Below are 15,431 nucleotides of genomic sequence, written 5' to 3'. Positions count from 1 at the left end.
CTGAAGTGCGCTCCAGCTAGAATTGTATTTAGCAAATGGGTGGATTTTATACGAGGATTAAAATAAACAAGTGGTAGGAAATGAAACAAAAGAATATAGAACTATGCAAAACGATAATCCGGATATCGGAACTTGGCTGTTTTGAAAACGCCTTCAAATGCGGCGTGATACCTCACGCATTCCGGAGAGTTCAAATAGTTGTATCATTGCGCCTTAGAAATGCGACGGAAGATTACAATCGAAATAGCCTTATACACGCTGGCTTTGTCGATATCCTTTGACATTTTTGCAGTGGTGAATGCATAGCTGAAGTGCGCTTCAGCTAGAATTGTATTTAGGAAATGGGTGGTTTTTATACGAGGATTAAAAATAAACAAGTGGTACGGAATGATAACAAAAGAATATGAACTACGCAAAACGATAATCCGTATAGCGGAACTTGGCTGTTTGAAAACGCCTTCAAATGCGGCGTGATACCTCACGCATACCGGAGAGTTCAAATAGTTGTATCATTGCGCCTTAGGAATGCGACGGAAGATTACAATTGAGGACACCGCACCAAGAACAGCCTATAGGCGTATAGGTCGTTATTACGCCCATCTGCTTTTCGGATTCTACGTACCCTGGACTATGCTGTGGTAGCGATAGAATATAGATAGGTAACGGCTCGAGGTCGAAAAACCTTTTTTTCTGAGTTACGTCAGACCACTGGATCGATGGGTGCAAGAACGACCTGTAAGCGGGCCTATAAACTTAAGGGCCTATAAGGTGCTAGTTACCCCTTTCTTTACTCACTATCTATATTCTTTCATTTTGCGTTTATCATGCGTGATTAAAATGATTTATACTTCATATTGCCACCAAAATAACGGTTGGGCGTAATAATGGCCTAAAAACCGCTTTTTTAAATTAAATATATTAGAAAGTAAACCCAAAATGTATCGCAAAATCTACCTGGCATCCTTCACTAGAAGCGTTAGGTCACCCAAAAACACCAAAACAGGGTACCTGCATAGAAAAGTCTGCGCAGTACATCAAAAACAAAACTTTAAATGCGTTTTTTTCAAAACGCGGTTTCAAGTTATAGGCTGTTCTTGGTGCGGTGTCCTCAATTTGAAGAAAAATTGATCGAAAACTCGAATGTGACGTCACATTAAACTTTTCGTTCAACTTTCAGAGTTGAACAAAAAGTTGGAACGAAATCCTCCGACCTACATGTGCCGCAGCTGGATATTCGCGAGCCGCAGGCTGATGACGATATCACACTGCAACGGTGATTGAATCAAATTTTTTTGCCCCCAACTTTCCATCCAACTTTTCGTTCAATCATGTCGGATGAAAAGTTTGATGGTGTAGATTGGGCTTTACGGGCCATACTGACGTACCGGCCGCGTTCCGGGCTCAGAGGCAGAAATTAAGTTCCGGGCGTAGTGCGTAGCACCCGAAACAATTGGACTGCATTTTGCAAAAATGAACCACTAGCATTGCAATGTTGCTAAGATTGTGCAACTTCTTTTGTCTTGGAGGAAACCCCCGATTATCCATTAATAGTTTCTATTTTACTCGCTAAATACTGTAAATTTAAGACAAAAATTAGCATTTAAAATTTCAGTTTTTCACGATTTCCGCGATTTTATTGCAAAAAGATGAAGTTGCACAATCTTAGCATCATTGCAATGCTAGTGGTTCCTTTTTGCAAAATGCAATCCAATTAAAGCAATGGTTCCAGCTCCCGGAACTTTCAGCCTCTGAGCCCGAAACGGATGGTATGTCTATTAAGCCGGAGCTTTTTTTAAATTGTAGGCAATTTTCCCTGCTAAAACCGATTATGTTGATGAGTGAAACAAACATGGTGCCGTGTTGACGCCCATATGGTATCAACATGGGACAAGAAGAGTAAAATAACGTATAATAAGTAAATAATTTAATGTTAATAAGTAATAATAATAAGTAAAATAATTGCTCAACAGAGCGACCATTTGTTATCAGTAACAGAAATTTGAGATGTTCTTGTGCGGCCTCCGTGGCAAATTTATTTTGGTGTGAACGTGGTCAAAGTGACCAACAGAGGCCAATCAGGAAGCAACATCGGACTATGTTGAGACCAAATTAGTACACTGCTAGCACGAAATTGGACGTACTTCTGCCAAACGAAACTATGTGCATCAAGACATGAGTCTCGAGACCCATAGTCCCATACGAATATATGCATACCAGGGCTCACGTCACAATGCACATAGTTCCGTTTGGTAGAAATACGTCCAATTAATACCATGTTGGTGTCAACGAGACACCATGTTTCACTAATCAACATGGTGCTTGGTAACAACATGATCAATTTTAGCACGGTCGCCCCGGTAGTTTCATTAAGGAGGGGGGGGGGGGTGAAAAGACAGGGTATTGTGGTGGTTTAGGTGTCGCAGAACACCAGAGAGCGCTTTGAGAGCGGGTCTTACGTGGGAAAAAATAAAAAAAATGAATAATCTTAAGGATGAAAAGACAATATAAATATACAAGGTAAAGGACGATGGGGGACAATAGGGTCACTGTAAGGATAAAATGCTTTCACGGTTCAGGTTAAGCATGGCGTTAATTTATGTGAGACCAAGCAGCAATGTTTCCGGCATTTTAATTCAAATGTAATAATCTTGTAGGTTGAATTCATAGTGTGATATATTTACCTGGGCAATTAATTTTTGTAATTCTTCGTTTTCCATTAATAGTTTATTATATCGATCTTCATCCTCCTTGGACATTCCAAAATCTGGATTGTATTTAGACTCCGACTTGTCTCTAGGATGTCTTATAACCTCTATCACCTAAAAATAGAAGGATTGAAGAAAGAAAAATCAAACTGGTCATATTCCTGCAAGTCTTGAAATAAGTGATACTTAAATATGTATGTTTTTTTTTCAGAAACCTATATATATTAAAAAAAAAAGAATCAACCGCTTTAGATTCGGCTTCAAGTTCGCCACACATGGGCAACAAAAATACAGGGGAGAGCGAATATTTATCTATTTGAAGAACACGATTATATCGCTATCAATAGCTTTAGAAGTCATTGCCATTTTGGTGTCCATCTTTAAAATGGAAACTTTTTTGAAAATCGACAGCCTTTTTCCTCCTAATCTAAAAATCAGTTGTCGGCCTAACCAGAGCCGCACTCGACCGTAGTAAGGCTCTAAAGGTGACGATAAGGCCGGAAAAATGTCTCATTTCAAAGGGTTTCAGGACATTCCGTCGACGATTTTTTGTCCGCGCACCTGTTTTGCCCAGTAGTTTACGTCCACGCGTAAAATAAGAGTTGTGTTGAAAGAAACTACACAAAAATGAATAAAAAAAGGGGGAAAAACCAAAAAGCACGCAATCATTAGTTTTAACCCGTACGTACATTGATCTTTCAGAATCAAATACGTCTAATTTTGAGCGTTTGGTCGCGCGTACACCACGCTGCAGCACAGTAAATGCACAAAATATAAAAGAAAACATTAAAGTGCTTTGGGAAACATTAAATTTGACACGGAACCACCTTAATATTTACAAAACACATTTTAATTTTCCTTTAATACATATTTTTTTTTTTTTTTTTTTTTTTTTTTTTTTATCAATTTAAATGAGGAAAATCCATGCAGAGTGTGCAAAAATTTCAAAATCATGAGCTGTAAAACGCCGACTCCGCGATTTTAAATATTACAACCAAACACAGAGCGGAGCGGCGCGCGGCGTGCTACCGGCACGGCGCGAGATGCGCACTAACACCTACAAACCTAAGGGGATACTTCACGCATTGCGCAATGCTTGAAGTATCCCCTTAGGTTTGTAGGCGTCAATGCGCGTTGGGAGTTGGCCAGCCGCGCGCCGCGCCGCAGCGTAGCGTGCCACGCCACGGCGCGGCGCCTCAAGCAACTATTTCACAACAGAGGTGTTACATACATTACATTAAGTACCATGAGTCCGAAGTATTTTTCGATACAGACTTTTGTAATAGAATTTTGGCGAATCACTACATTTTTTCATCAAAAATATACATATTTTATTTACTTTCGTTTATTAAATAAAATGTAAATAACGTGTAAAATGACGGCACGCCTTCGACTGGACTATATGTCGACGGTGAAAGTCGGCAATCACATAACTCGTTTGCGGTGTCTGAAAATCTCCGCCTCTACGTAATTTTTTCAAAGGAGAACAAATTGATATTATTTCTTAAAGTTTTTGCAGAATTTTCTTCGCATTGAGAAGAAAAATCATGACAGTTTTAAAGAATTGCCGTTGAGTAGTTTTCCATTCAAAAAATAAAGTATGACAGGAAGTCTGCGACGTCGCAAACCGAGTTATGTGATTGCCGACTTTCACCGTCGATATATATCGCCTACTGGTTGTACCAGCGCCTTGAATTGAGAGGATAGGCAGCATGCAACAACACGGAAAATTGTGATCTAGTGACTTTGTTGCATTTTATCGCTTTTTTTTTAAACTAAATTTAAAAATATATGACGATTGGATTTCTTATAAGTAGTCATGCAGATCATCTTATTGCGTCTTTTTGGTCATTATAAGGCAGGTATTAATTCTACGTGTATGAATCGCTATCAAAATTATTGTCTACCTTATAAAGATTGAAAGCTTACCTTCGGCACGAAAATGAGAGCCATGGATAGGAAGCAGCAGAAAATTAACGATAGCGCCATGAATGCAAAACTGGCGTCTTGCTGGGTTGAGATCACTAACGTGACAGGCGCAGTAATAATGCAAAATACGAAAACATTGTAAATTGACATCCCAACGTAACGGGAGTCGTTGATCTGTTTGACTTTTATACTTCTCGTTTCGTAAGCTAGAAATAGTCCGAATACTAGGACGAGACCTTTGTAAGTTCCCATCAATCCTTTAAAAAAAGAAAAAAACCAACAAAGAAAAAGTAGGTCAGTATTTGACAAATATTGAAGACTAGAGTGCCAAAACCAAAGCAAACTAAAGCAGGTCAAAATTACGTGCTCTTTGACGACCTCATTGCACTCTGTATAGAAGTCGATTGAAGTAGGATTTAATCTCGCCAAGCAACAAAACTAACAACGAGAGTGGCGTATCATACCAAGATTAAGGTGCGCCAAACCTAGAGCGCAAATCGTTATTAGTGCTTTGCTGATATGGTAAGAAAGGAACCAAACCCCATCAGTTCTTGCCAAACATAATTGGGCATTGTAATTTTTTACATGCAAACGGTTGTGCGGATTTTTGTGCAAATTCCAGTGAATTTTCTGTATAGTACGAAAGAAATTCCTTAAAATTCCCAAAAAATCCGCAAAAACGTTCTCTTCTGAAAATCAAATTGCCTAGTTAAGTTTGGCAATAGCTGACGTGGCTTGGTTCCTTTTTGCTAAACGTGGTCCAATTGTCTGTATCACTGCTATTTAGTGAAGCGACAAAGGTGGAGGAACCCATGGTATGCACCAATGCAGAGGATGACGTCATACACCTACATCATTTTTTCATCATAGAGTACATAGAGTCGTAATGTAAATGGGAGAGCTGGCGCCATGTTCTGCTCGACGAATTCCGAACCCGGTGTGCGCCGAGTTCGGGTCGCTTTTTCGATACATTGTCGATCCAAAATGGCGGTGTGGAATACGTGGTAATTCCTATCTCCTTTGTTGTTGTTGTTGTTGTTGTTGGTGGTGTTGTTGTTGTTGTTGTTGTTGTTGTTGTTGTTGTTGTTGTTGTTGTTGTTGTTGTTGTCATCGGATGGCCGGGTACCCGTGTATCGCAAACAATCGATTATGTATCGAAAAAGTGACCCGGCGTCACACAGGAGTCTCGGAATTCGGGACATGGAAAATGCTTAAAAGTGGCGCCAGCTCTCCCAATTACATTACGACTCTATGTACTCTATGTTTTTTTATGAGCGATAGATACCTATCTGCTCTCATATTGGACGTAGCAATTTGGCATTTGAAAATAAGTGTTTCTGAAGCTATAAGTACCTAGTACGCTTAAACCATACTCGTACGATTCTGTGACTAGCGGACAGACTCGTATACTGCCGTGCTATTAAGGAAGAACGTCGTATCAACATTCGAAAGTTGCCAAATTTCCTTCGATAAAATGTTTATTTTGAGGATAGTTATGAATATTTTTACGCGAAATTCTCAAAAACTGTAGGTAAAATTACGAACAAAATTATCTGAAAAATTGGAGGAAAAATATTTACAAATTTTCCCGAAAATTCGAGATTTATCAAAGGAAATTTGGCAACGCTTAAAGGTTCATACGGTTTTTCCTTAGAGCAAGGCAGTATAGGTAACCACGCTGGCTAATTACGAGGGCGGTTAGGAAGGCATGATGTAGTAAATTGGTTCGATGGAACCTACTCACCAAGCCAAAGCATATGATTTTCACTTTCACAATGTTCTAGCTCTGGTCTTATCCTGATATCGTCGTCCGTCGAGAGTGGTTTTTCGAGGGGGAAAACGATGAGGCTCCTTGCGAGTGGGTCGTATATTTGCCATGGAATGAGGAAGAACAAATCGATGAGGAGAAGCAGGGTTACCATCCTGTACAGTTTCCACGGTTGGATCTTCTTCTGAAATCAAGTCGATAAGTTTTTAGTAGATGAGGTTTCTGAACATTTTCCCGACGCCATCCTAGAGAATTCTACTCTGCCTAACACTGACCGGCTGCGGAAAGGTACTCGAGAAGAAATTAAGTTATGAATTGAAAAGAGTCCCCGGATATTAGCAGTCCCTTTAGGATAACATTTTAGACCATGGATGCATCTTGGATTTTGGAAATTTAAAATTTGAATAAAAATTCGAGTTTTTCGTCGAACAGTACCAGTGGCGTGGCGTGAATTGCGATTTATCGATTTTTATGCCATTTAAACCTATGGAAAAGGATCGATAAACAGGGTGTTCGCAGCGAACACCTTAACAGTCGATTCTTTACCATAGATGTAAATGGCATAACAATCGATAAATCTCAATTCACGCCACGCCACTGAAAAGTACCTCCCGATACTGGGTTTTACATAAATCGAACAAACAGGAGCCAGGACAGCATTGAAGGCCACGTTCGCCATCTTGGATTTTGAAATTTTATAATTTCGACTGAAATTCCAAGTTTCCTTTCGGAAAATATTCTCTGAATACAAAGGTTCACACAAATTGATCGCACAGGATTTGATCGACTATAAATTCGCGTTTCCCGTTAAAAAGTGCTCTTTCATGTCGAGTTTTACAAAAATCGAACCAACAGAAGCCGAGAGAGCATTTTAGCACACATTCGTTATCTTGAGTTTTTTGGAATTTACAAAATTTGACTCAAACGCGTGACATTCAAAACCATGCTCAGATTTGGATTCCTCGTCAAAAATCGATGTAATTTCATGAGTCATACGCTAGCATAGCGTGAGGGAAAAAGAGGCTTAACGTGTGCTTACAGATTCTGACATATCAATCCGACGTGGCAATATGGGTCAGGGCATCTAAGTGTGTAGACGGATGAGTAAGAAGAAGTTTACCTCTCCAGAAATTCCTCGGGACGCGAAACCAGAAGCTTGGCGCCGCCGGCGCTTAGAGCAGATTTCGGATACCGCACCCGTCGCGCCAGCGGCAAACATCAAAGAAGAGTCTATATCGACGGTGAAACTACCAAACCACGTATCTCGTTTGCGGTGTTTAAAAATCTCCGCTCACATTTTATTTTTTTGAAGTAGACCAAATCAATATCATTCCTTGAAATTTTCACAGAATTTTCTCCGCACGAAGAGGAAAAATCACGGAAATTTTCAAGACTGGACGTTAAGTAGCTTTTCATTTAAAAAATAAAGTATGACAGGAAGTCTGCGACGTCGCAAACCGAGATACGTGGTTTGGTAGTTTCACCGTCGATATGCCTACGTTTATCCTCTCTCCTCCATGCTATGCTAACGTTTGATACATGAACCCACGTTCATTTTTCACGAAAAATCCGAATCTAAGCTTAGATTTTGGATATATTGCGTTTCAATTTATTTAAAATTACAGCAGAAATGACAAGGGTTTTCCAAAAATTTTATTTATTTATACAGTGCGGTGACTGTTAGTTTTTTTTACTAGGACGACCATGATGAATGAAAAATGCCGTTTCGAGTTGCGTAGTTTTACGAGCCACCGGACCTGTTTTCACCCGGCTAATAAATCTAGAGTTAATACACAACATAATTCATAAAACGCATAATTTAACATATAAATTTACAAAGTACATTGGAGATGGTCAAAGATGCGCGAAGCGAATGTGCTTACTTTCGGTTCACTCTTGGATTTCGTGGTTAGTCGGTGGACCCTCCAAATTTTACTGAACATGGCACCGAATGAAAGCGTGAATCCGATGGACAAAAACCAGGCCCTGGCTTGGCACACGAAGGGATACACATCTTCAGACACGAACTGCCCGTCCAATCCGAGGAGAAACACACTTGATAGACAGATGACAATCCCGATGAGCATGATTGTGTTACACTTAGGGTGGGAGGTTTGTATTACCCTGGAATCAAATGTAACATACATTTGTATATTTTCATTTAGGTATGCAGAAAAAGAAGAACGTCAGCAACTACTCGCAAATGTATCAATGCCAAGCAGGAAAGGTTGTCGGTAAAAATTAATCAGAAATTAGTCAGAAAAAATATAAGAAAAATTCGTGAAAAAAGGGAATTCGAAGAAATTGTGAATAAAATGTAAAAAGATTTTAATAGGGTTAACGCATCAACGCTGCGTTGTTGAAATTGGTAGACAAAGCTATAGACAAAGATGACAAATAGGATATGGAGGGATCCGGATCCTATTGGTGGAAGTAGGTGGTTGCAATAGACAAGGGAGGTAGGTAGTAGAGAAATTAACGGCAACCCACGAGAGGCCCTTTAGTTAGTCAGTCATTTTCTCCCTTAGTCTATTAGAACCACCCATTTTAACCAATAGGGTCGCTCCATAATCTTTATGTCTTCTTTGTCTATCGCTTTGTCTATCAATTTCAACAATCAATACGCAAACCGAGATATACGCGTCGTTTTTTTTTTTTTTTTGGATCGGTTCGTTTCGTTTCGTTTCGTTTCCAACATAAGTTTCAGTTTTCATCCCTTTTAAACCCACACCCTCCCGTGAAAAAAGTTAAGACATGAATTGTCTCGACTGATGTGATGTATACAATCATGAGGAAAAGATCCTCTAGAAAAGAAAAATGACAAACCTCCTGTGACTGTAGCACATGTTGAAAGCAATAAGGCAAATGGCAACCAGGATTCCGATGATAGAGATTGTCCACATGCAAATACATAGAGGAATCGAGAGGGTTCGAAGTACCCGCTTCACGATCGTTCTATCCTGCGGCACCTTCCCACCTGGAAAAATAAGCCGAGAGACGGCGTGTAAAAATATTTTTCCGGAAATTACACGCAGAAAAGTAATTTTGAAGAAGCTAGAGCAAATATGGCTTAATCACAGTGCAACTTTTTAAACTTTCTTATGACTAGGTATAGGTACGCAGTATAGATACCTCATCATTTCACAGTCATAAAAGCTTTTAGTGAAAGGGTGTCATGAGAAAAGTGGTTGTTCAGTTATCAATTAAGTAACCCCACTTTTTCTTCAGTTTTACATGGTTCACCATCATTCATTTACATTTTAGATGATGTGTATTTCCGTTCAAGCTACGATGAACTAGGAAACTCCTGGATACTTTTTGACATAATTCATGAAAAAGGTATTTTCGAGAATCTTGTCGGTCTCGTTTATTCCTTTCATTAGCTCTCGGGCAATGGCGATAGATTAGCTCAGACTGATATATTCTCGTGTGAAAAAGAAGCCAGAAGCGGTCTCCACCGACGGAAAGTGATACCTACCAATCCATTGTTCCTTGTTGATCCAAGTGAGGTTGTCAGTGGTAGTCTCGTAGTACCCCAACACTACGTATTTTTGACCAATCATCTGTTCAATTTGAGTCAATGCTATTCTGTCTCCGTACGAGCTGAAAGCGACATCTCCCTATGGAAAAACAATGAGTAAGGAAGGGCGGAAGAAAGAGAGACAGGAAAAAATCAAATGTACCCAAACTCTTAAATCCTTTTTCTCCTGGGAAGCACCACCTCACTTGAGAGAGCATATCATTTTAAGTGTCGGAGTTTCCACACAAATTATCGCTCCTCTGACGTAAGGGCGTATCTCGATTTCCACGTGAGCTCTGATCTCCGTATGAGACCATGCTTTCCGAGGCTTATGTGGAATTAGAGATACGCTTTTACGTCAGAGGAGTGACGAAATGTGGGAGCGAGGAGAAAAATGGGATCAACCAATAGTTTTTGGATAAGGTTGAGGAAGGATCTTCATTTGACAGATGTAGGTAACTATTCAGCTGAGGTAAATGACGCAAGCGTTGCAAACTTCGCTCTCTATCAAAGTAAATTGAGAGGAAATTTGAAAAAGAGACCTTGAAAGGAAAAATTGTCATCATGCCTGTATTTACTGCTCGGCCATTTGGTGGACGGTCACTCGAGCCTCTTTCGACAAAACTCAAAGACATGTTGTAGTTGTTTCGACATCCCCTGCTTCTACGGCAATTTTTCGCCTTAATTGTCAATCGAACCTCAAGAGTAAATGAATGTCAGTCTGATTATTGGACTCAATTAAATTTTATTTACACCTCCAGGCGAAGAGATTCCACAAAATAACGATTATCTTCTCACGAAAATTTGCAAAACACCATTTCCTCCAAATGTTTACTTAGAACAGTCGTCGTACATACGTTAAATTATTACGTAGTAATTTTTAAGCGACGGTAATTTTTTTATTAAGATGTTGTAGAGCGATAAATTTTCACACGCAAATTTTCTGTGGAAGGGATCTTCCTTGAAAAGTTATTTCGAGCACATTTTAATTTTTCGCTCTCAGTTGATGATCCTCATCAGTGCATCATACCTAGAGTTTAAAAATTGAAAGCATTGAGGGAAAAAGCACTTACGGAGATGCCTAGGAACTTAGTAGAATTCATTGCTGAGTATATATCATCCGCAATTGCTTTATCAGTATATGTAAAATCTTTTAGACGTCTTTTGTTTTCTAATGCTTTCTCCATTGTTTTATTGAAAGCTGGAAAGAAAAAGATTACGTAAATAAAAGTTCTGAGATCATTCTAGATTATACGAAACATTCTATTAATCATACGAAACTCAATTTTAAGTCGTCAAATGTACTGTAGGCGTCAAATAGAGCCTAATTGGCAAATTCGTCGAGTGAAGGGCTCTAAAAATTAGCTGTTAAAAAGAAGCAAAAAAAAATTTCACTTTTTAGAAAGAACTCGTGAGTTAAGTAAAAATAAACGGCAGTCAAAATCACCTTTCCTCATTTTTTTTAAATAACAAAAAATAAAAAGAAAATTGCTTAAATAAAAATGCCAATTAAGAGAAAGGAAAAAAGAAAGAAAAAACGTGACACGGAAATACAATTAATTCATAGTGGTATTTTCCAACGACTTTGCAAGTTACAACAGCACTGCTGCGTGCTGATCGCTGTAGAGACACTAGAGACAGGCGGGAGAGTCAAAACTCCTTCAATTTTTTGGTATGCAACACGGACATCCACCAAGCACGTGTAGTCGTATCTCTATAGCATGGGCGCTTTGGCGTTCTTCACGAAAACGCGCTGCGCAACATTCTATGCTGTATCATCATCTTTGATTGTAAAGCAAGTATTTTTAAGGGCTCAGTGCTGTTACTACTCGTGGCTTACCAACTTTCTCTCTTTTGACGAGGAAGCAGTGCTTAAAATACATTATTGAACAAACTTAATTGAATGAAAGTTAGTCTTAGTGTATTATTAAATTTTGAGTGAATTGTAATACCCAAAGCGACAGCCCAAACTGCATCGTATGCAAGAGGTGCTTCTTGATATCCCACAGGATACAGTCCTTTCGATAGTGATTCATTGTATTTACCCTCGCGTAGTTTTGCGTCTAACCTTACGCGAAAGTCATCAACAGTCTGTAAAAATTGAAAACAAGAATTTTATTTATTATTTTTATCAGCTCAAATTTTATGATCCTAACATACGATGACTTTCAGGTCAGCCATGCTTATAAATGTGGGCGCTCTTTTCCAGGGAGTATACATTTCCCCTTATGCAGAAAGGTATTATTTCGTATCGCAAAGAAACTGAGCTCTAATAACCTGTTGAGCTCTTATGGATTAGAGGCAGAGTCTCCGATTGAGGAAAATTTTACGTGCACCACATTTTGAAGTGTATATGTTAAGTAGTCAATTAACGTCAATGGTAAAGACTGCATTTTGCAGTTAGGAGCGATAATTTCTGATTTAGTTTAGGAACAACGAAAGTACCCTTAGTTTCCATGTGCACATAATTGTTGTACGCTTTTTAGCTTCTTCTCAATTGCAAACTGTAGGTCAATTCGTCACCTTCCAGGCAAAGTATCACAAGCGCCAAGCGACGTTTAAAAATTTCCGCCGCCATTTTATTTTTTACTGAGAAATTGTTGGTTGAATCTGTTCGAAAATTTCACTAAATTTTATCGACAGCACAAAGAAAATTCGGTGTAATTTTCGGACAGCTTCGTTGAACAATTTCTCTGTAAAAAAATAAAATGGCGGCGGAAATTTTTAAACGTCGCATGGCGCTTGTGATACTTTGCCTGGAAGGTGACGAATTGTACATTCAGCTAGCGGGACGGTTAAAAAGAGAACGAGCCGTACGGAAAATAAAAAGTGGTTAATTATTATATCTAGCTGATACTTATCGCTCAAAGAGGGTGAATACCCCTACGATATATAAGGGTGCGATCAGCCCATTTTAAAAAGTGTCCTCCAGAGGCTGGTAGGTCAATGTGCATTTTTTTCCAATTCAAAATATTTTGTAACATTAAAAGATTTCACCAATGCACATTGATTGGCATTCAAAGTTCCTGACTCAAAAAGATTCGCGATGGGATTTTAATTGATTATTGTTATCTATCAGTGGAAGGGAAAATGAATAAAATGCAAACCATTCCAGAGATGGTGCGTTGATTTGTGTTCTGATTCCACATTAGAGCCTCGGTTGTGAGATGTCCTTCGGCGGCGATTTCCATCTCCCTTGGCGAGCAGTCGACACCGTCGTCAGTAAAATTGCCTTTGAACCAATTATCCTCGTACCAACCTGAAAATGAAGTAGAATTGTAAAAACAGTAGACCATGATCAATTTAAAAGAAAACAAATAAGCAATTTTCAGGTAAAAATAAGTTTTAACAAACAGATTATTAAAATAATCAATTTATAAAGAATTTTTAAGAATCAAAGAAACTTAAAATGGCAGATGTAATATATAACCAATTTTTTTATAAACTATCGACTTTTTATTTTAACCATTATTCGACTTAATACTTCTGACAAAAGATTCCCAGATCATTGACGTGACCGTTCACGGCGAGAGAAACTTTATTGCTAGAAACTTTGAAATTGAGGCACTTATACTGCTAATAAGAGAGTTCGGGAAAATTTCAACAAAGCAAAAACTGGTGCGCGGTAATCTAATGGGCGGTCTTGATGATTAAAACGCAATCCACATGCAGAAGTGGCGTAGCGTGCTTTGCGATATATCTATCGATACGCCACTCAAACCTATGAAAAAAAAATCGATCATTAGGGTGTTCGCAGCGAACACCTTAGTAATCGATTCTTTACCATAGCTTCAAATGGCGAGATATCGATAATCGATCATTCACGCCACGCCACTGATGCAGTCAAGCTACGGAAGCACGACAAGGCCACTATCGACTTTCACACAAATCGTCGCTTGGCTGTTATAAGGGCGTAAACAGCACACTCGGATGAGCCCGGAAAAACATTGAGTTGTATGGATGACAGGGTTCATTGCAAAGTGTAGTTACGCCCCTGTGTCTGGTAGGCGACGAAGTGACCTCACACTTTTAAGACTGTTGCGTTGACCGTCAATCATGCTCAATCATGAATCTTGTTCTGGGAGATTTTCGGAAAAGTTTTTGTTTGATAAGGCAAAAATCGGTGACCAAAGTCGGGAGATGCGTTTCTTTAAAAATAGAACGATAAAAATATTTGATATTGTTAAGTTTATTTTAAAAAAACTAAACATACTTAATAGTGTCTCCTGTAAATTATCGGTAAATTCTCTTTTATGAATAAAGAAAATTCTCAGAAAAATGGAAGTGGAGATTAGCACGCAACGTCACTGTTGGAGGTAGGCGTACGCATCATTCGACCTCAGCCATTTCGATATTCCAAAAAGAGCACTTACCAATGAAGAACCAGACGTATTGTTTTCCGTAGAGTTGATTTTTATAGATTTCGCATAAGACTTTCCGTGCTGCCACAACATAGAACAAACCGACGATGATTCTTGCGTCCTGTCGACGCAAGTTACGGACGGCATCAGTCGGGTCGCTTAGAAAACTTTGCCTTGTCATGATTTCGATGTCCGCCTCTTTGCAGCGATTTTCTAAATCTTCCACAGTCTGAAAAAATGATACAATCGCTTTAAAATGATGATTGCGAGAAAAACAAAAAAAGAAGAAAAAAAATATTATTCGCAAGGTATCCACGAAAACTACACAAAAACTATAAAAGTGCCAAACCACGTATCTTGGTTTGCAAATCTCCTGCCACACTTGAATTCTCTTGAAAACAGCTAATTAGCATCAAATTTTCTGTTTTTGCCCCTTTCAATTGAATTTTCTTTTTTCTTTCAACTGCATTAGTGAAAATTTTGCGCAAAAATGTCGATTAGTAATTATTACTTGTTGATAAACAGAATAGGAGCGGAATTCTTAAGCACCGTGATCAAAATCTGTGGTTTGGTAGTTTAGTAGTCAAAGGAATACTTGAGTATCAGTTGTAAATGCACGGTGAGATTATACTAAAACATAAATCTTGAGAATTGTGTTTCAAAATTTCCTCTCCTTCGGAATGTCTTAGATGATGCATTATACGTACTGAACACGTTTGTGCAAATGTTTTAAGAAATATTCTTGGAAAGGAAAAGAAAAATCACATGAAACTGGATTTATTAACGGTGACTAGTCATTATTCACATAAATTGAGCCGGTCCGAGTATCCACAATGTCGCGAAGGGCCGAAATTCCTGAGGAATTTCATCACAGAGATACGGCGCGCCGTTTATGACGTCTGGATACCACTATTCAAGCTCATCTGTTATGCGTATGGCATACAAAATAAATGAAGGCGTTTTCATGTCATGTTGAGGAGCACTACATCCTTGAGAGATTTCCAGCGAGTGCTTCGCCGCACTCAAGCGTTACGATCGGTGGCGAGGCTTGAATGATCGAGTATCAATCTATCCCCATTTGAAGCCATGGTAAAGAATCGAGTATTAAGGTGTTCGTTGCGAACACCCTGTCTATTCTTTTTCATAGA

At 38.9% G+C, this 15,431-nt stretch overlaps 1 protein-coding gene across 5 annotated transcripts in view; it reads right to left on the bottom strand.

Annotated features, from left to right (window-relative positions):
* GABA-B-R1 (gamma-aminobutyric acid type B receptor subunit 1) overlaps positions 1–15,431 on the bottom strand; it is a 30,957-nt gene that overhangs the window by 11,270 nt on the left and 4,256 nt on the right. For 4 of the 5 annotated variants that reach the window (XR_011899123.1, XR_011899122.1, XM_019040825.2 and 1 more), the window contains exons 6-15: positions 14,296–14,512; positions 13,030–13,181; positions 11,875–12,013; positions 10,996–11,123; positions 9,881–10,022; positions 9,229–9,379; positions 8,286–8,526; positions 6,379–6,586; positions 4,635–4,891; positions 2,682–2,819 (exon numbers count right to left, since the gene is read on the bottom strand). Coding sequence is in view for 3 of the 5 variants with exons in the window: in XM_019040825.2 (XP_018896370.2) it covers positions 2,682–2,819; positions 4,635–4,891; positions 6,379–6,586; positions 8,286–8,526; positions 9,229–9,379; positions 9,881–10,022; positions 10,996–11,123; positions 11,875–12,013; positions 13,030–13,181; positions 14,296–14,512 (1,773 nt within the window). In the remaining 2 variants the exon portion in view is untranslated. The remainder of the gene's footprint in view (positions 1–2,681; positions 2,820–4,634; positions 4,892–6,378; positions 6,587–8,285; positions 8,527–9,228; positions 9,380–9,880; positions 10,023–10,995; positions 11,124–11,874; positions 12,014–13,029; positions 13,182–14,295; positions 14,513–15,431) is intronic. The other variant, XM_019040826.2, reaches the window with a different exon arrangement.

Source organism: Bemisia tabaci, chromosome 2 (genome assembly GCF_918797505.1).
Source record: "Bemisia tabaci chromosome 2, PGI_BMITA_v3".
Classification (NCBI taxonomy): Eukaryota; Metazoa; Arthropoda; class Insecta; order Hemiptera; family Aleyrodidae; genus Bemisia; species Bemisia tabaci.
This window is presented reverse-complemented; position numbering and strand designations above follow the sequence as displayed.